A 20,479-nucleotide genomic window follows, 5' to 3' on the forward strand; every position below is an offset into this window, starting at 1 on the left:
CAGGCATCTGTGAAAAGTTTCCACGTAGGGGTGGATGGGAGACCTCAGGCCAGGGTGTGGGTCAGGAGTGGCTTTCCAGGCTGATTTATTGAGGTCTTGGGGCTCTGGAAGGCCACGAACCCTCCCCTCCAGAGCTGCAATAATGCCAGAACACAATGACCGAAAGCTGCTGGATGAGGCCAATGGCCCATCTCCTGCAGCATCCTGTTTTCCCAGCGGCCAGGTGGGATCCTGCAAAGAGGACTGCAGTGCAACAGCACTCTCTCCCCTCCTGCAAGTTGCAGCAACTCATCCTCCAAAGCATGCCGCCTCTGCAACACAGCCATCCGGGTTAGGAGCCACTGATGGCTTCATCCCGCACAGAACCAGCATTAACAGCCAATTTACAAGATGCACCGTTTTATTTAGAGGACAAAACCGTTGTTTAATTCAAACTAGATCACGTGTGTATAGCCTATGCAAAATAAAACACACACCAAAAAAAACAATGTATTTAAAAATCTCCAGCGGTCTGCTTTCCTTTCAGGCTTCAGTGGGGCAAATCTGGTGTAGATAAACTTGCCCAGATCTGCAGCGGCAGAGCTAAGAGTCTTTTGCAAGCTGCATCCTGCTCGTTAAAAAAGAAATAAAAGCATATATCCAATGCTACTACCACAATTCCTGCCGGCACGTCTTCAGCTCTCTAATGCGTTGTACTTTTAGTTCAGAATACAAGCAGGTTTCAGGTATCTCCATCATTGTTTCATCTGCTTCCAAAGAGCGCTTGTGATGAACTCATTTGGCAGCTGCTCGCCTGGCCTGCAACTTGCCCGTGGGGAACGAAAGAAAAGCAGAGGTTTTCTCCTATCGGGTCACTGGGGCAGGAAATTTCCAATAGCCGCCCCAACAGAGAATCTAGCCTCAACATTCACAGCTTTGGTTTATCTAGATCACCTATCTGGACATTATTTTCCCTAGGATTTGCTCTACACTCTATGGACACATCAGAAGCTGGTCCTGCTCTAGCCAAACATGTAAAAAGGAGGGAAGGATCTGAGGCACTGGACTGAGGCACTGAGATCTTTGACTCTTAGCAGAAAGATGATCATTTGGGTCAGAAAGACAAAATTCTAGGCCTGGAACCTATTTCCTCACATTTACTTTTCAGCAGTAATTTAAAATTCTTCAGAAATCTCGAAGCACTTATATAAAGCTCCAAATGAATACAAAAACAGATTTTGGAGCGCCTGGGTAGCAAACAAGGGCACTACCAGGGGGTCTCTGAAGTTGAAGAGGCAACATGAGGTTCTGAGAACCCCTGCAAAATAAAATTTAAAAAACCTGGCCACCAACTTGAAATCAGTTGCCACAGAAGCCCTGAAGTGCCTCATTTTGTTAGAAGCTACCTTTAAAAAATAGGATTTTTTTTTCACAGGGATCTCATCAACATTCCCCAGGGAGAGAGAATTTTGGAACCAAGTGTCTCTTGAGGCTGCATAAAAGGCCTTAGCAATTTACACACAGAGAGAGAAGGAAATATCATTGAGGTTTCCAATTGCAACGCTTCCTCTCAATGCCAAAAAAGGAGGAGAATGGGGGACAGTGCCAAAGCACAAAGATGGATTAAGACGCTGCACCAGTTCAACACTTTTCCGTGGACGGTGCAGGCATGCTTTTTGCAGGAAAGAACATACACTTGTTGGACGTGAGGCTGGAAAAACATCCCACTTCTTGGCCAAAGGTTCTCCTTGCACCCAAATCTTCAGAGGCAAAAAAAAGGCACAGCGGAAAAAATTATTTCCATGAACTCCAAAAAAAGGAAAAAAAGCATATATTTAAAAAAGCACGCGCCTAATGTTGCTCAGAGACGCCTGTAGGTGCCGACAAGAGCGTTGCAGCTGGGACAGTAGTGGTCAACGTCTTGAAGCGAATCCACGCAGAAGGGGATGAGGCAGCAGCCGGCGACACACCTGTCGAGAGAAAGCAGGTAGCCTTCAGAACACAGACTCTTGCCCCAGGTACTCCGTGACTGCCGTTTCTGGATAAGATCAGTAACACGGCTACAGGTGTTACCAATACTGAGCAAGGGGGAAAGGACCTTCCGGCTCAGCTCAAGGCAGTTTCCTAATGTAATAAAGCACCATCACATCTTACTCCTGTTCTGTAGATGGAGCATCTATGCAAACTTCCGTGCGTACAAGCATCCCTGGTCTTTAGCTAATGGGACCTCCTGCTGCTGCCGCGCCGCCGGAGCACGATTTCTGTTCTCATCCTGAAGCAAAGTTCTTAACCCGAGGTACTGTTTCTGGGTTAGCGGAGTCTGTAACCTGAAGCGTCTGTAACCTGAAGTGTCTGTAGCCCACTGTATATCCCACACCTCTTTATACCATTCTTCCATTTTATATTCTGCTTTCCCCTTCCACTTCCTAGCTATCATGATTCGTGCAGCTGTCAATGAATCTGTGAGCGAGGCCTTCATAGCCTGCGAACCTTCCACCCCATTGTAAATTGATAATAGTACTACCTCTGGACTTTTGGTCAGCTTTAACCCAGTGATTTCTATATTCTCTTTAAACACCCTTTGCCAAAAAACCTGTACATATTTACACCCCCATCACATGTGAACTTAATTCCCTGTTTCCTGGCATTCCCTCAAATGGGACCCCTTCTACCCCGACAACTCCAAGATTCTGTGAAACTCACTGGGTGACCCTGAGCGAGTAACTCCCTCTGGGCCTAACCTACTTTACAGGGTTGTTGTGGAAGTTACATGAGGAAAGGGAGAGTGGCACATACGCCTCTTGGAGCTCCTTGAAGAAGGTAGTTGATATATGCATAATAATAATAATAATAATAATAATAATAATAATAATAATAATTACTATTATTATTTTGGTTGTGAATGTTCCCCCAATGTAATGTGGGAGCAGCCAACCTGCGGCCCTCCAAGAAACTGTGAGGCTCCTATCTCCCATCGGTCACAGCCAGCATGCCCAATGGTCACAGCTCAGCAGCCCCCGGCTTAATGCATATAAGAGATCAGCAAAGATAGGCAGCTGACAAGGACCTACTTACCCCACTAGGAAGAGGCCGCCACAAGCCAGCCAGGTCAGTGCCCCAGAGGTATGCGAGAGGCGCGTCAAAATGGTTTTTTGACACGCAGGGCAGTTCATCTGGACGGGGCGGTCATGGAAGACCAGCGGTGCCTGGACGTAAACCGCCTGAACAGTAACTGGGGCAGCAGAGGAGGCAAAGAGACAAGGGCGAGAGGGTCACACTCCTTTCCTGCTCAACCTCGGACTCCCTCTTCCTCAACACCCGGGCAAAAGTGCCTTGCAAATTGCTGCCTGGCTCGCCAGAAGCTCAGATCCGCCTGGAGAAAAGCCAGCCCAATGGGAAACCAAAACGAACTGTCTCAAGGAAGATGCAAGAGGCTTCCTCTTCTGTCTCGGCTGCTGGCTTTCAGATGCCAACATGGCTGAATTCCCAAGAAGGGAACAGGGGATGTTGCTGAGCTGTAGCTCAGCCTGGGCGAGGGTCAGAGACCATGATGGGAGCTGCAGCCCAACCGTGTCTGGAGGGTTATGGGGCTCAGTGAGGGGCACATACTGATGCTATAAAGGCCTGGGATCCGGTTTGCACTGTGCGTTTAAAGCACTACGCTACTGTCGCTTCAAGGAATCCTATCCCTCCCACGGTGGCAGCCAAGTAGAGAAACAAGAAGAGTTCTTACTGAGTCTTTTACAGTGGTACCTTGGTGCTCAAAAAGCTTGGCTCCCGAACGCCGCAAACTCGGAAGTGTTTGTTCTGGTTTTCGAACGTTTTTCGGAAGCCAAACATCTGACGCGGCTTCTGCTTGAGTGCAGGAAGCTCCTGCAGCCAATCGGAAGCCGCGCCTTGGTTTTCGGATGGTTTCGGGAGTCAAATGGATTACATTAGAGAACCAAGGTACCACTGTATTCAATATTCACAGAGAGAAGCATCACCCCTATGCTGGCTGATCTGTGCTTTCTGCCTCTGAGTTTTCTGTTCTCCTTCTCTCAATGCCTGCCGGGTCCTGGGAGAGTGAGGGGTCAGGAATGCTCTCCAAAGACACTGAGTCTGTCAGCTGCCTCTCCCCTTGTGCTTCTTCTTCCTCTTGCCCCTCTCCCAATATTTCCCAGCTTCTCCCCTCTGCAGCCTCTGAACGATGCCCGTCTGCAAACCACTGCTCTGAATCTATACTGTCCTCTTCTTGGGAAGGTTCAGGAGGGGAGGGCGGTCTCCACCATTCCTCCTCAGTCCAGCTACTTCTTTGAACAGCCACGACTCCCCCCAAGGAATCCTGGGAAGTGTAGTTTGTTGAGGGTGCTGGGAGTTGTTCGGAGGCCCTTCCTTGGGGGGGGGGGGAGTCGTGGCTGTTTAAAGAGGTATCGTAGTGCTGTAGATTTAGAGCATTGGTGGGCTCCAGTTCTGCTCAGAGGGTACCAGGGGGACCTTAAATTTATAGCCTTCAATCTTCCAGACGGAAGGAAAGTGGGGTGTAAGTGGACCAAGATGGTGCAGTTGAAGGCTTACCTGGTTGGGGACCTCCCATGACTCCAGGTTGCATGCCATATGGCGGTGCCTGTTGGCCTTTCATATTTGGTCCAGGCCCAGGCCCCGGGACGGGATAGGGCTGGGGGTAGGGAGCGGAATGGATGCCAGTTGTCTCGGTGTAAGGAGGAGGCTGGGCCCCCTGAAAGCCAGGAGCGGATGGATCCATTTTTCTGGGAGACAGAAAATGAAAAGGCATGCATGTTATTATTTCCTCAATAATCTCACCCTTCGTCCCAAAGGATGCAAATGCATCAAAAACACACCTTTTTTCAAAAAAAAAAAAAAGTATTCTAAACGTAAGCTAGTGTTAAAAAGCTTATCTTTCATATATAGATATATTATTAAAAAAAATGAAGAGCATAAATAAATGTTTTTACAGGTTGAAAGCAGCAGAAAGTATTCGTTCATTTATTCATTCGTCCATTCTCCACCTTTTCCCCTGATGGGATTCAAGCCAGCATGCAGATAAAACCAATAATTGCTTAAAAACCAGAATCGCTGCAGAATTGTTGGATATTGATAAAGTTATCACTGATCTTCTTGTTCCAAAACATTACAAAAAACATCCATTTTTCCATAAATCTTAGGCTGGTTTATATGTATTATTTTAGCTCAGTCATAGTTACCATGGACCACATTTCCTCAATCCATTCAGATACAATCACAAATATGCTCCACAAAGGGGGAGCCATCACCCAAAAGGCTCTGTTATGCATCAGCACCAACTAGGCAGCCCTTAGTGGTGACACCACCAGCGAGGTGGGCATAGAATGTAGGTGTCGTGCTTAGTAGCCATTTGTCTTATCCTCCACTGGTTGTCTTAATTGAAAGAAGCTTCAGAATTAAAGGGAGATATGGATAGAGGAAGAAGGTGGTCTGAAGAACATGTGAACCGCCCTGAGACCTTCGGGTATAGAAATAAAATAAATAAAAATAAAATCAGACAAGCCATGCTGGACCAGGCCAAAGGCCTACCTGCTGTCACAATGACCAATGGTGCTGTCACAATGGGAAACCTGAAAGATGGGAAAGCTGCAATCAGGAGCTTAGGCACAACCACAGTCTCCTCAATTGCGAGTCCCAGGAACTGTTCAGAGGCATCTATCCTCAAACAAGGCTCTGAATAATCCAAAGGAACAAAGGCAGCAGCATTAATTTTAAGGCCAGCTAAAAATAGTCATGTTCTTAACTGGCTTTTGACATCATTGTTAATGCTGCTGCCTTTGTTAATTCTGATAAACTAAACAGAGCGGTACTTTGTACAGTAGCTCTGCAGAAAAAGCCATAAACAAAAGATTTTTTTTTTTTAACCACATTCAAAAAGCCTAGAAACTGTGGGTGCCAATTTAAAGGAAGGAGACGGACTCGCCGGGTGACCAGTCACAGTCTCCCAGCCTAATCTACCTCACAGGGTTGTTTTGAGGATAAAAGGGGGAAAGGGAGGGGGCAGAGAAGCACCTTCATCTGCCTGCTGGAAAGGCAATGTGTGAATGTACTACTAATCATAGTGAGAAGTATCCCAAAAGGAATAGAAGAGATTTCTCCTGTTCTGACAAGACTCTTAAAAGTGAATGCATTCCTGGCCTATTAGACCCAGGAAAGGGAACCTATGGCTCTCCAGATGTTGCCCCATTGAAGGGGTAGGATACCCAAATCCTGTCTGAAATCACCCCAGGCCTCAAAACTGTCCAAAACTCCTTTTGTCTTCTAAAAATCCGAAACAGCTTTTCTCTGCTTGTCTCTGCTTTTCTCACAAGATGCTGTGGCAAGAGGCAAAATGTTATTTTTAAAGGCTAACGAATAGGCTCTGTTCATAGCAGGCCTGAGAAACGAATCTTATCTCATTCTAGTTGCAACATCTCTGGACATGCTGAACCACTCTCATTCCCCTTTTCCTGGGAAGGGCGCCAAGAGTCCAATAGTCCCAAGACAGCTTTCTGTTCATGCTCCCTCTGAGGGGCAGGACTCTGGAAGGAGGAGAAAGGGGGAAGGATCTAGAATGGGTATATATGCTTGTGCACATGACTGTGAATTTCATGCATGCTTTTTGTGACTTATCACACTTGCTCCTTCTACCAGTTCATGGTTGGTAGAAATAAAAGCCTTTTCTCCGAAACTATTCCTTGAGTGTCTGTTGACTCCCACTTCCCTTTCCCAGGCGCAATATTTTTCCCACCGGAGGGCAAAGCCTCATAAGGCTACATTTTCTGGCTACACCATCATCTCTGGCCACTGGCCATGCTGACTGAGGCTGATGGGAGTCCAACAACATCTGGAGGGACACAACCAGGGCTAGAAAGTCATACACAGGCATCCCCAAACTCGGCCCTCCAGATGTTCTGGGACTACAACTCCCATCATCCCTAGCTAACAGGACCAGTGGTCAGGGATGATGGGAATTGTAGCCCCAAAACATCTGGAAGGCTGAGTTTGGGGGTGCCTGGTGGTATGTATAAGCTAATCACCAAATGCCATCTTAAACCTAGGTTGTGATCACCACAACGGAAAACCATGTTTTCCTCTAGTGGTGTTGTTGTTGTTGATTTCATTTCTATGCCTTTATATTTTAAAGAAAAAATCTCAAAGCGCTTTACAACACATTAAAACACCAAAGGAAATAATCCAGAATAAAACAAATTCGAGCTTCCAGGAAAATGTTTCAGATCCTTCTCTGAGTGACATTTGGCTTTCCCTATTTGCCTACTTAATTTATAGAGCAGCCCCATAGTAGAAGGACTCTAGGGAGCCAGTGTGGTTTAGTGGTTAGAGTGTCGGACCAGGACCTGGGAGATCAGGGTTCAAATCCCCACTCAGTCCTGAAGCTGACTGGGTGACCTTGGGCCAGTCACAGCTTCTTAACCTACCTCACAGGGTTGTTGTAGGATGGGGGGAAAGCCCTGTACTCCTTGGAGGGAAATGTGGGGTCGAAATGCAATTAACAACAGACACTCGCTCTTGAGATGTTGAACAGCTGTCTTGCTGTCTACGGGAGATTCAGAACTTCAACATCCAGTGGTTAACCCAGAGAAAAATATGACTTTCCACTTCCAGCTAATAGCCAACCACAACCTTTGCATGGCCGCATCCTGCATTAAGCCAATCTTTCTCCAGAAAGACCAAATGGCTGCGTAAGCAAACTTGCGGCAACAGATTTCCCCACCCAGTTGCGCAAAGCATAGAGCTGTCTTTGGGATCAGCGGGTTCTTTTATTGCTCATCGGTTCACTGGTATTTTATCTGCAAGTATATCTTACCATCAGTACCCAACAGCTACATGTGCAATACTACCCACAAAACCCACGTAGAAAAAAACCCCACAAGCTGCAAGATGGAGCAGGTTGGAGCCACAAGCCTTCAAGAGATCAGATCACACATACAGGCCAGAAGACCCCACGGTGCCATAAGCAGAGTGAAAATGTGTTGTGAGAAGAACTGGGAGAGAGAAGAAGGATCTCCTTATGGGAAAACCCTGTGTCAGCAGCAGCAGAGTGACATCCATGGGGCACAAAGCTGGGCAATGCGTATGGAGGTCCTGGGCTACCCAGATGACAAGACACACACACACACCCCACCTCGCTGATTATATAATACAGTGGTACCTCGGGTTAAGTACTTAATTCGTTCCGGAGGTCCGTTCTTAACCTGAAACTGTTCTTAACCTGAAGCACCACTTTAGCTAATGGGGCCTCCTGCTGCCGCTGCACCGCCAGAGCACGATTTCTGTTCTCATCCTGAAGCAAAGTTCTTAACCCAAGGTACTATTTCTGGGTTAGCGGAGTCTGTAACCTGAAGTGTATGTAACCTGAAGTGTATGTAACCTGAGGTACCACTGTACAGGCACGTCCAACAGGTAGATTGTGGCCTACTGGTAGATCACTGAACATCTGTGGTTGAATGCTGGTAGATCACTTGCTCAACAACTTTGGCTCCCCTAAAAAACAGGCCTTCCTTGTTCCTAAAAAACAACTTTGACCTGAACCCCAAAAAAGTGGGTCGATCACTGTCAGTTTTTAACTCTGAGTAGATCACACAGTCTCTTGGGAGTTGGCCACCTCTGATATAATACAGTCATACCTCGGGTTACAAACGCTTTCAGGTTGTGCGTTTTTGGGTTGCACACCGCGCCGAACCTGGAAGTACCGGAATGGGTCACTTCTGGGTTTCAGTGCTTTGCGCATGCGCAGATGCGCCAAATCACAACCTGCGCATGCGCAGATGCAGCGCTGAGGGTTGAGAACATTGCAGGTTGCGAACATGTCTCCTGGACGGATCACGTTATCAAGTCGAGCGTCCACTGTAAATCCACATACAAACAAATGACCTTAAAAGCTGTAATGTTTAACCGGCTGTATTAGTAAACCAAAATGGGTTTCTTCCCACCAACCAAAGGACCCAACAATCAAATGAAGCGGCAGGTTTATTTTTAACCATTGAATCCTTAAAATACAATGGTACCTCAGGTTACATACGCTTCAGGTTACAGACTCCACTAACCCAGAAATAGTGCTTCAGGTTAAGAACTTTACCTCAGGATGAGAACAGAAATCGCACGGCAGCGGGAGGCCCCATTAGCTAAAGTGGTGCTTCAGGTTAAGAACAGTTTCAGGTTAAGAACGGACCTTTGGAACGAATTAAGTACTTAACCCGAGGTACCACTGTACATAAATGTAAAGGGTGCCATTCGCTTCAGAGCCACATGTAACCAAATAAACACCCTGTGTTCCTTTATCTGGGAAGCAGGCTCAGCCGTTTCAGGAACAAAAAGAACAAGTCTGACCACTTGGCCTGGCAAGGCGCCTGCAGGTGGTTTAAGTCCTCGGCCGTTCAGGCTTCCAAATGTGAAAAGGGGTTTTGCAGAGCACAGCCAGGCGGAGCGAGGAATAAATAATGCAGATGGCACACAGATGCTTTCAGCAGCCCAAAGTACACAGTATGATAAGAGGATGCAGGCTTCCTGTCCAAGCTGCTGTGTTTGCTCAGGGAACAGCTCTATTATCTTTCCAAAGATACTCTTCCGCCTACCTCACCTGCAGTGAAGCATAAACTTCCGTGTTGTAGACATTGCATATATATAATTTATACATGCAGGCTGAAAAGGCTCCCCCCCCGCTTTTTTTTTTTTCCAGTACCCATTTAGCATCTCTCTAAGAAATTGCCAGTATATTCAAGCTGCTTTGATGGCACAAATGCATCTTATTAAAAAGCATATGTCAGAGATACCAGCCTCACTTCTCGTATTTTTTTTTAAATTTTATTTTCTTCCTCCAAACCTTTATTAGGCATTACAGATGTAGACCATCTTAAAACATCCATATGCAACATTTTAAAATATATATATATACAAAGAAGCAGCCATAGAAGAAATATAGTAACAGAAATTGTCATGGGAGTGTCTTCCCGGCTAAATGGTGCCAATAGGAGATACTATTGACAGAAACTCAGCCACCTTCACTTTAATATCAGATAGGTAGAATTTGATATCTTCATTGTGCCATGATGCTAAGCTACCCAAAAAGGGGGATAACACGTGTTTACGTAGCTGGTTGTACAGTGGACAGTAGAAAAGAATATGTTCTACAGTGTCCGGCACATTCAAATAACTTCCACAATGTCTATCATTTCTAGGGATGTTTAAATATCTGCCCTTAACAAAAGCTGAGGGAGAAACGTTCAGCTAACATAAATGCCCTGCGTTGGACTGGAATTACCATACTTTTCCGTGTATAAGACTAGTTTTTTTTATTAAAAAATTATGTTCAAAATTGTGGGTCGTCTTATACACGGATACAATCTCCACCCATTTTCTCAATTAGGAGTCCCCCAAAATAGGGGGCATCTTATACATGGGGGTGTCTTGTACATGGAAAAATACGTTATTAACTTTGAGTCATCCTGTTATTTGTTGTATTAAAACCATAGAACTTGGGGGAGCAGATTTGATTTACAGCTGACTCAATGTTCTGTTTTTCAATATCCCTTATCTAATTTGGATAGTGCAATAAATGTACTGCTCATGAGAATTACACAATAATTCCAAGTCAACACCAATAAATTGAATTTTGCTGTATGAGTTGGAGCCATCTGGATTTATAGGAGTCCTTAAGTAAGTCAGAAAGCAGACTCGACGGTTGGGAACGGAAATGGCAATGAAGTCAGTATTTTATAGTGCTAGTCCACGCTCATCATGTGTATACCTCATTCTGTACACATTGTCTCATACTTGATTGAATTTGGGAGCCCGAGGACAGGCTAAATCACTATTATATAAAGGTAAAGGGACCCCTGACCATTAGGTCCAGTCGCGGACGACTCTGGGATTGCAGCACTCATCTTGCTTTACTGGCCGAGGGAGCTGGCGTACAGCTTCCGGGTCATGTGGCCAGCATGACTAAGCCGTGAAACCAAAGCAGCGCACGGAAACGCCATTTACCTTCCCGCCGGAGTGGTACCTACTTATCTACTTGCACTTTGAGGTGCTTTTGAACTGCTAGGTTGGCAGGAGCTGGGACCGAGCAACAGGAGCTCACCCCGTCGTGGGGATTTGAACTGCCAACCTTCTGATCGGCAAGCCCTAGGCTCTATGGTTTAACCTACAGCGCCACCCACGTCCTCCATCCATATTGGGATCCCAAAAAAGTAGCTGGGACGACACTTTAAGCTTGAAAAATCTGAATGGCAGCTGCTATAAACCCATTACATTTCTGAAAATAAAAGTGGGGTACGATTTGCCTGTTTTATAGCACTTGTGTTTGACCAACTGGAGTTGCTCTGGAATAAAATTCTGAAATAAATCTGCATCTTTATTTGCTGGATTTCTTGTCCTCTTATTTTCCATTTCTCTAGTGTCCGGAAATTAGAGAAGACCAGATTTTTTTGTCTTCTCATAATTTATAGAGAGTTTGTTAATTTCACAGTAAGAAACCAAGGAGAGTAAAAGATGATTCAAACCTATCCTCGTCAGTGTTAATAAGGTCGCATCATCTGCATACAGTTAAAGGGGGACCGGGTTTTGGTTGATTTGGGGGACATGTGGTTCTATTTTGTGGATGTGCTCTGGAAGATCTGATGGGGGGGGAATTAAAGAGAAAAGGGGCATGAATGCACCCTTGTTTTACACCTTTCATTTTAGGGATATCAGGAGAGATGACCTTTGATATTGAGTTTGATTTAGCAAATGTTATAAGGTAACTCTCTATAGGTCAAAACCGTAAGGTGAGGGAAACATAAGGGCCAGACTGAGTCCAAACCAAAGGCCAGGCGGAACAGCTCTGTCTTGCAGGCCCTGCGCAAAGATGTAAGAGGCAGCAGTGACTGAGCAGGACCCTGAATGGGAAGCTGTAACCTTTCCGTCCAGCCAAAGGCACTGCCTTTGCAGATAGGAGCGCAGAACTCACCGTGACCAACCCTGCTGTCTCGACATGCCTGCAAGGCAAGAGTGTCTCGCAAGGGAGCTCACGACACCTCGTCTTAAAAGCTTGGCGGGACAAGCAGGGGAACTCGTTGGGACGTCCTCGCCACTTCGGAGCTCCTTATTCTGCTCCTAACTCCTGAGTCGTGACTCCTGGGCTCTGCTATGCTGCTGCCCAGTCTGCCTAAAGGTCACTTCCTTACTCCTGAGTAAGAGTCTACGGCCAAAACCTAACTTCCTGCCACAATGACAGTTAACTCCTAACTGAGCGGAACCCCCAGCCAATCAGAACTTGCTCTCACCCAGACCAACCGGGCTGAATTGACCCGGTCGTAATATTGTAAAGTAACAGAAGGGAGAGAAAAAGAGAGACCCTCAGAACCTGTCGCCAAGGACCTGGCTCTGTGTAGCTTTCCAACCTCGCAAGAGTGCAAAACTTCAGAGCAGATGGGTGGGGTATAAATAATAAAATTATTATTATTATTCGGACCTTTACAGTCACAGAAAATTCCTTAACCTCAAAGCATGAGCAGAAAATAAACAGCTTTTTTCCCACACGGAGGAAAGAATAGCTAACTCAAGTGCTTATGAATCCAGATCTATAGTGCTCTCTGTAAGTCATAAATCATCTTATTTTGCATGCAGAGGGTCCCAGTTCAACCTTGGCAACACCCCCAGTAAAAAGGACATGTCACCATTAAGAAAAAGAGTTAAGAACAGGCCCATGTATATGTGGACTATCCCTGGACCAAGTGACTTTGGTTCTTTAAGTTCTCAGAGTTCTTAACCAAGCTCAAGGTTGTCATATGAACCAGCCAGATATTTAACTTGTCATCCATCACAGCCGATCCATCATCTGAACAATAAGACTTGAGAGCCATCCTGCCCAAACATGGCAACTAGACATTCCATTTTGGCAGGGCCTTATTAGGTATATCCGGTGCCGTGGTGCAAAGATCCCTCTGGCACCCCCCTGCCCTGTTTCCCAGAGTTGTGGACCTTGCTGGCAGCTTTGTGGGGCTGGAGGAGGCGGGCAGCGGCTGGAGGGCAGCTTCTCTGGTGGGGAATAGGCGGAGGCTCCGGGCGTGGTGCTGCTTCAGCGAGGCGGGCGAGGGCAGTGAGCTGATGCCAAGAGCCATAGCACCCAGCCTCTGCCTCTTCCCTGGCGCCTGTGCCACGATGGCCACGGCAGGCAAAGGCCCCAGGCGTGGCACTGCTTTGGCGCAGCATGGCAGAGGTAGGCGAGGGCAGTGAGTTGATGCCAGGAGGCGCCACGCCCACCCTCCGCCTCTTCCCTGGTGCCCTCCAGAACTTGGCACCCCGCGCCACTTGCCTCTATGGGCAAGATGCCCCTGCATTTTGGCAACTGCCACCTTGGGTTAAGAAGCCATTTGGTGCCTGGCCTATACAGTGGTTTCTTGGTTTTCAAAAGTAATTCACTCCTGAAGACCGTTCAACTTCCGAAACATTCGAAAACCAAAGCATTTACTTCCAGAAAACTCAATACGGAAGCCGCATGGCATGTTCAACTTCCAAAAAGCGTTCGGAAACCGAAGCAGTTACCGTACTTCTGGGTTTTTGGCCTTCGAAAACCGAAACGTTTGACTTCCGAGATGTTCAAAAACCGAGGTACCACTGGATCTGAGTTTCCTAGCACTGACCAGGAGCAGTGCAAACTGAAATGTTTTTTGCCAGCCTCACTTGTCAGGGATTCTAAACCCAAAGCTCTAAAACGAGGCTGCAGAATTTCCTAGAGCAGCGCTCAAATGCAACCACTGAATAGAGATGTTTTGCCAGGAGAGGCCAGATAAGCGATTAGCATCTAGCCAGCCGTGGCAGATGCGCATGCAATCATTTACTTGCGGTTTTATTCTTAGAACTGATGGAAGCCAGAGAACTCTCCACTCTAATGACTCTGCCTGCATCAGATTTTACGGTTATCTACGCTGCTTCCTCCCCCCCTCTCTTTCTTTGTTTCCCATAATTCTTGGAAGTGTTACTGGAAATATTAACACAAACACACTTGGGATCTTTCTCAGTGGTTCTGGGACTTCATGTGCCAAAAATTAGGCAAGAAGAAACAAGGCCACAAACCACCCCCCCCCCAGTATTAAGCAACTTGACATCCTCACATGCGATCTGATGCTCAATTATTTTTTAAGGATATGTTTACAGATTTTTTTGAAAATGCAGGTGCAAAAAGATGTATAGCTCAATAAAAAGAAAAGTGTTAGCTATAACTGTGACCAAGCAATATCTTCAGTACAGTTGTACCTTGGAAGTCGAATGGAATCCGTTCCGGAAGTCCATTTGACTTCCAAAACGTTCAGAAACCAAGGTGCGGCTTCTGATTGGCTGCTGGAAGCTCCTGCAGCCAATCAAAAGCCACGGAAGCCCCGTCGGATGTTCAGCTTCCAAAAATAGTTCACAAACTGCAACAGTCACTTCCGGGTTTGCGGCGTTCGGGTGCCAAAATGTTTGAGAACTAAGCTGTTCGAAAACCAAGCTACGACTCTATTAGGAAATAATTATTGGTGGTATTTTGTGGTACAGTGGTGCCTCGCAAGACGAAATTAATCCGTTCCGCGAGTCTCTTCGTCTTGCGGTTTTTTCATCTTGCGAAGCACGGCTATTAGCGGCTTAGCGGCTATTAACGGCTTAGCGGATTTAAGAAAAAGGAAACAAACTCGCAAGATGTTTCCCCCATAGGGAAATTCGTCTTGCGGAACGACTCAAAAAATGGAAAACTCTTTCGTCTTGCGAGGCATTCGTCTTGCGAGGCATTCGTCTTGCGAGGTACCACTGTATCTGAAGAAGTGTGCATGCACACGAAAGCTCATACCAATAACAAACTTACTTGGTCTCTAAGGTGCTACTGGAAGGATTTTTTATTATTTTGTTTCCAAAGTCTATATAAGGGCTTGCGCACCATTGTTCTGGGTTCGCTCCTCCCTCCTGCGTGTGGTGAGTGAGGACCCTGTTGCAAAAGTTTAATAAAGATCAGGCTTACTAGCTGCTTTGCTTCTCAATATTCTCTGGTTGGCCTATGTTATTTTCTCCTACCAATAGGGAACCCACGTAAGGACTCTATACTGGCTCTTAGATACCCCATAAGGGAAAGGGGGCAGTTTTTTCTTATAACACAAGGAAGGTGCAAGAGAGGAACTGAAAAGAGTTCCTTCCACTTTGACAATGTCATTGGACTAGAAAGTGAACATGGGAAGAAGGAGACAGCTGAAGCATCACGTTTTCAAGTTTCTCTCCCTCAGTTTCTGGCTAGCGGTTCCTCTTTGGGGACATGCACCCATTCACAGTCCTGCTGAGTCCACGGCCGATCACAGAAATATAGACACAACACGTAGGCTAATAACTGTTAAATCATATGTAATAGAATAATGATATCATTCAAAAGGTAGAAATAAATCTACTGGAGTTCATATATATAAAGTAACAGACTAGTGGCGCAGAACGTCAAGACATGCGCTGAAGATAGGCGTCAAAGGTCAGTCTCACAATGGTTATTCAAAGGTTTCAACAAGAGATGTCTCAAAATTCTAAAAAGTAAGGTTTTCTCAAATGTTTTCCAAAACTTCCAACGGAAGACGCCCCAAAAGTCTTAAGGACAGTGTTTCCGAAATGATACTACTGTTTTGTGATAGTCTTCATCAGCTGAAAATACAGTGGTGCCTCAGGTTAAGTACTTAATTCATTCTGGAGGTCACTTTACCTAATGGGGCCTCCTGCTGCTGCTGCGCCGCCGGAGCACAATTTCTGTTCTGAAGCCAAGTTCTTAACCTGAGGTACTATTTCTGGGTTAGCGGAGTCTGTAACCTGAAGCGTATGTAACCTGAAGCGTATGTAACCTGAAGCATATGTAACCCGAGGTACCACTGTACAATAATGTCCTTGTTATATTTGAACACATTTTCTATAAACACTAACTTTGTTTGGATACTGATTTGGAATGTGCAGATTAATCTGTATGTGTAAATTAAGATGGATGCAGATTTATTGTACTCTGATGTTCGTTCTTTCTTTCTTTCTTTCTTTCTTTCTTTCCTCAATAAATTTGCAAAAAGAGAGAGAGAGAGAGAGAGAGAGAGGGGGGGGTAAATGAAAAGCTAGCTTAGCCCAGGGCATTTTTGTGCAACTTGACCTACCTTTACAGCTTTCTGGTGATGTCACATTCTGGAATTAAAAGTCAAGTCGGTCATACCTACACCAGCCAGACCTCATGGAACATTTGAGAAGGCCAGTTTCCTACAGTCATGTTTCTGAGGCTTTTATTAGCATGAAACCAGCCTCCACCTAGGAAACTGTCCTTTCAAGGAAATAAGGGCAGAACTCTTAGACGAGGTTGGTAGTGTATGATGCAATCCTGGAGCACCCAGATTCCTGAAAACCTCGCCTTTCATTAAGTTGCTAGCTGTCACGGAAGTGTCAGAAGCCCAGCGCAGTGGCTGGACAACATTTCCGGCAATCGAGAGGAGAGGGAATTCCATGTTCCAGCTGAACCGGAATGGAACACATCTTCGCTCGACTTGCAAGGGACGAGCAAAGGCTGTAGAATAGCCTATGCCAACGTGGTGCACACCAGACATTTCGGACGACAAATCCCACCAGCCTGATGGGAGTTGTAGTCCGAAACATCTGCAAAGGCTGCTGAAGGATTCCCAAGCATGCACAGGCCAAACAACACCCAGGAGCAACTGCAACCAACATAAGAAAATCTTTAATAAAAACTAGGTGTTATATACTGGGACGCGGGTGGCGCTGTGGGTTAAACCACAGAGCCTAGGACTTGCTGATCAGAAGGTCGGCGGTTCGAATTCCCGCAACGGGGTGAGCTTCCGTTGCTCGGTCCCTGCTCCTGCCACCCTAGCAGTTTCAAAGCACGTCAAAGTGCAAGTAGATAAATAGGTACCACTCCAGCGGGAAGGTAAACAATGTTTCCATGCGCTGGTCTGGTTCGCCAGAAGCGACTTAGTCATGCTGGCCACATGACCCGGAAGCTCCCTCGGCCAGTAAAGCGAGATCAGTGCTGCAACCCCAGAGTGGGTCACGACTGGACCTAATGGTCAGGGGCCCCTTTACCTTTACCTTTACCTAGGTGTTATGTATTCAGTGTGTCTGCCTTAGCTTGAGTCTGGACTAATAATTCTGAGCTCATGTGTTCTGATTAGATACGTGGTGTCCAATCACAGAACATTTCAGATTTGGGTCTCTGCCATTGGCCCTTGAACTCGGAGTCGTGATTCGCAGCTTGGAAGTTTAGACAGCCAATCACGGGGGGAGTGGGAGTGGCCCAGGCTTTCAGGAATGTATATAAGCAGTTGCTTTGCCCCTGTTTCCCAGTTATGTAGTTCAATAAAAGTTCTTGCTGTTGTCGCTGTGTCTTGCCTTGTAGGAACCCACCTACACTTCAATTAGTTCCTGGTTTTTTTGTAATGTCAAAAGCATCTGTGTTTGACTCTCTCCTTCTCTCCCTCCCGCAGTCCCCAACAAAAAGCAGTCCTATCTCATCACAAGTCCCTGAATCAGGAAGTGCTAAAACTACAGGTATCAGCAATAGCCGCCATGACTCAGACCTGAAGAGGAAGTGGCAGAAATGGATGGTTCATTGCACCTTCGCTAAACTTTGCAAAGCATGAGAACAGAGCTCACACCAGGACAGCCTTGTGAAAATTCTCATGCAGGGGTGGGGAACAGGATTGAGCCACATTGGTTACTGCCCTCCCCTCAGCTTGTGGATCAAATCTGACAGGCAAACAGAGCTGTCAGTCCCCTGACATCACAGTGACATCAGGCGATGTTTCTTTGCAAGACCTTTGCGGTTAAAGTGCCGTGTTAAGTGCTCAAGAAAGCACTTGGCGTAGGATTTTGGCCCATCCAAAATGCCTACACACCTTCCTTGCGCTGAGCCAGGTTTTCAGCCTGGCATCGACTGTGACATCAGGTGTTGGGCAAACAGGTGTGGCTCAGGTGAAAAGATATCACAGGCCACACCTGGATGCATGGAATGCAGTTTGGTTATCAATGCAGTACAGAACAAGAAGGAAGCTGAAGAGAAAAGCGTCATTCATAAAGTGGTGGGCATTTGCATGGTTATCTTAAAAAGAGAAACATTTCTGCCGGAGATCAATCCAGAGTCAGGCACCATTGTTTCCAGGTTCCCAGGTAGCTAAAGGAGTCTCCTAGAGGCAGCGTGTCCCAACAAGGAAAACAGAGAGGGAATCGGCAACTAGATATTGCCGCATGCCTCAAGGATGCCATCCACTTGGCATGCAAATCCAGCCATGATTGACAGGAACCCAAACGCTCAGACATCACACACTCGTGCCTCTCTGAAGCAATTTATCGAGCAGCTATAAAAGAATCACTTCTCCCAGTAAGTTACAAAGCAGAAGATTCGAAAAGGAAGCTGAAATTCCCCGAAGCTAAGTTTTAAAGAATGGGCCAAAGAAACAGGCCACAAACCAATGTCCAAATGAGCAACCCCCCCAGAAATAAAAAAACTGCCCCAGCCTCTCCTCGCCTCCTGTTCCTCAAAGTGAAAATTGTGGGTTTCGTTTTTGCTGTTGGACGTATGTTTCCTCCAAATCGAGCTCTCACCAAGACAATCATTTCATTCAGGAAGGGGCTGGTCACCCCCCACAGTAACTGCAAGGGCAAAAACTATTTTCAGAGATGAGTTGCGTGTTGAGCACGGGGGCTTTTTAGTGGTGGCCCCTCAATTCTCGCTTGGTGTCGAATTCTCTTTCAATGCCGTACAAAGTCCCTCTCCCCATATCCTCCGATACTTAAGGCATTTATATACTCAGTGTTTCTTAGTGGCCTACATGCCAATAAACCGTGCTGGGAACAAAGCAATTTAAAAAATCACCATAAAACCCAACGGAAGCCTGAACGCTTCAAAAAAACATTCGTACAGTTCACACATTGCTACTTGCAGTTTCTGTTGCTCCATCTGCCTATTTACAGTGGAAAGTCCCTACACCTGTCCTCACTAACTTAAGAACATAAGAAGAGCCTGTTGGATCTGCCCAATGGCTACTTTAGCTCAGCATCCTCTTGATGCTGCCAATCAGATGCCTCAATGGGAAGACTAGAAGCAGAATCCAAAGCACAAGAGTTCTCTCCTCCTGTGGTTTCATGCAATTGTTATTCAGAAGTATTGCTTCCTCCAGCTGTGGAGGCAGAGCTTAGACATCCTGGGTAAATGTAAAGGTACCCCTGCCCGTATGGGCCAGTCGTGTCCGACTCTAGGGTTGTGCGCTCATCTCACTTAAGAGGCCGGGAGCCGGCGCCGTCCGAGGACACTTCCGGGTCACGTGGCCAGCATGACAAAGCTGCTCCGGTGAACCGGCACCAGAGCAGCACACGGAAACGCCGTTTACCTTCCTGCTATAAAGAGCTCCCTATTTATCTACTTGCACTTAAGGGTGCTTTCGAACTGCTAGGTGGGCAGGAGCTGGGACCGAATGACGGGAGCTCACCCCGCCGCGGGGATTCGAACCGTCGACCATACGATCGGCAAGTCCTAGGCGCTGAGGTTTTACCCACAGCGCCACCCGTGTCCCTTAGACATCCTGGGTAGTAGCCATTAATAGTTTTCTCCTCCATGGAACTGGCTTTTGAAGCCACCCAAGTTGGTGACCACCACCATTTCTTATTGGAGCGAGGAGGAAAGGTGGGAAATAAAGGAGAGCCAGCTGGAATAGCTCAGCTGAGAGAGAGCACGAGACTCTAAATCGCGGAGTCCTGGGTTTGAGCCACGCCTTGGGCCAAAATATTCCTGCATTGCAGAGGGGTTGGGTTAGATGGCCCTTGGGGTCCCAACGGGATGATTCTGTGATTCATAAGCAAATAATAACATAGGAAAATGGTACTCTGGGGGCTAGATGGGTATGCAAAGCAGACGTGCCTCTTTTCCATCCTGCCGAATGGCCTTCACCAAGGACCTCAACAGGAAAGCAGCTCACATGGAAGGGACAACCATCCTTTTCCAAAAACCATGGTTCCAAACCAAGTTACCGTATTTTTCGCTCTATAACACGCACCAGACCATAGCACGCAAGTAGTTTTTTAGAGGAGGAAAACAAGAAAAAAAATATTCTAAACGAAATAGTGGATATATGATTTTTGTGGTTCATGCTGTGGCCACAGGCATGTGATCTGACAGTGAGTTTGGAGTAGCCCAATGCAAAAATCATCCATGTGGATCCATGCTTTGTAACCACCGAGGAGGGAAGGAAGTAGAACCATGGATCCTCTGCTCACGACTGCAGCAGATCCCCCCCCCCCGCCACCCGCAGGCATTCGCTCCATAACACACACAGACATTTCCCCTTACTTTCTAGGAGGAAAAAAGTGAGTGTTATGGTGAAAAAAAATACGGTACTTATCATTTATTTGCTGTATCGATTAGGTACCTCTTAATTAAGCAAGTCCTCTTTGGGATCTCACAAATCTGTTAAAATGTAATAGATTTTATTATTGGTAAATCAGATTCCTT

General features: G+C 46.4%; 1 protein-coding gene and 1 long non-coding RNA gene across 4 annotated transcripts in view; one reads left to right on the top strand and one right to left on the bottom strand.

Moving 5' to 3' along the window:
* Positions 1–382: 382 nt before the first annotated feature.
* Positions 383–20,479, bottom strand: part of LITAF (lipopolysaccharide induced TNF factor) — a 30,734-nt gene continuing 10,637 nt past the window's right edge. Inside the window, exons 1-4 of one of the 3 annotated variants that reach the window (XM_081889432.1) lie at positions 9,334–9,499; positions 4,537–4,727; positions 3,055–3,211; positions 383–1,949 (exon numbers count right to left, since the gene is read on the bottom strand). In XM_081889432.1, the coding sequence (XP_081745558.1) occupies positions 1,841–1,949; positions 3,055–3,211; positions 4,537–4,723 (453 nt within the window). In that variant the 5' untranslated portion in view covers positions 4,724–4,727; positions 9,334–9,499 and the 3' untranslated portion in view covers positions 383–1,840. Of the gene's footprint in view, positions 1,950–3,054; positions 3,212–4,536; positions 4,728–5,183; positions 5,209–9,333; positions 9,500–20,479 lie in introns of those variants that run through there. The other 2 variants (XM_081889433.1, XM_081889431.1) reach the window with 2 other exon arrangements.
* The window catches only part of LOC309357295, a 104,521-nt gene continuing 85,999 nt past the window's right edge, over positions 1,958–20,479 (top strand). Inside the window, exon 1 of the long non-coding RNA XR_014163058.1 lies at positions 1,958–2,327. This is a non-coding gene — a long non-coding RNA (uncharacterized lncRNA). The remainder of the gene's footprint in view (positions 2,328–20,479) is intronic.

Source organism: Podarcis melisellensis (genome assembly GCF_964234715.1).
Source record: "Podarcis melisellensis genome assembly, chromosome: 14".
Lineage (NCBI taxonomy): Eukaryota > Metazoa > Chordata > Lepidosauria > Squamata > Lacertidae > Podarcis > Podarcis melisellensis.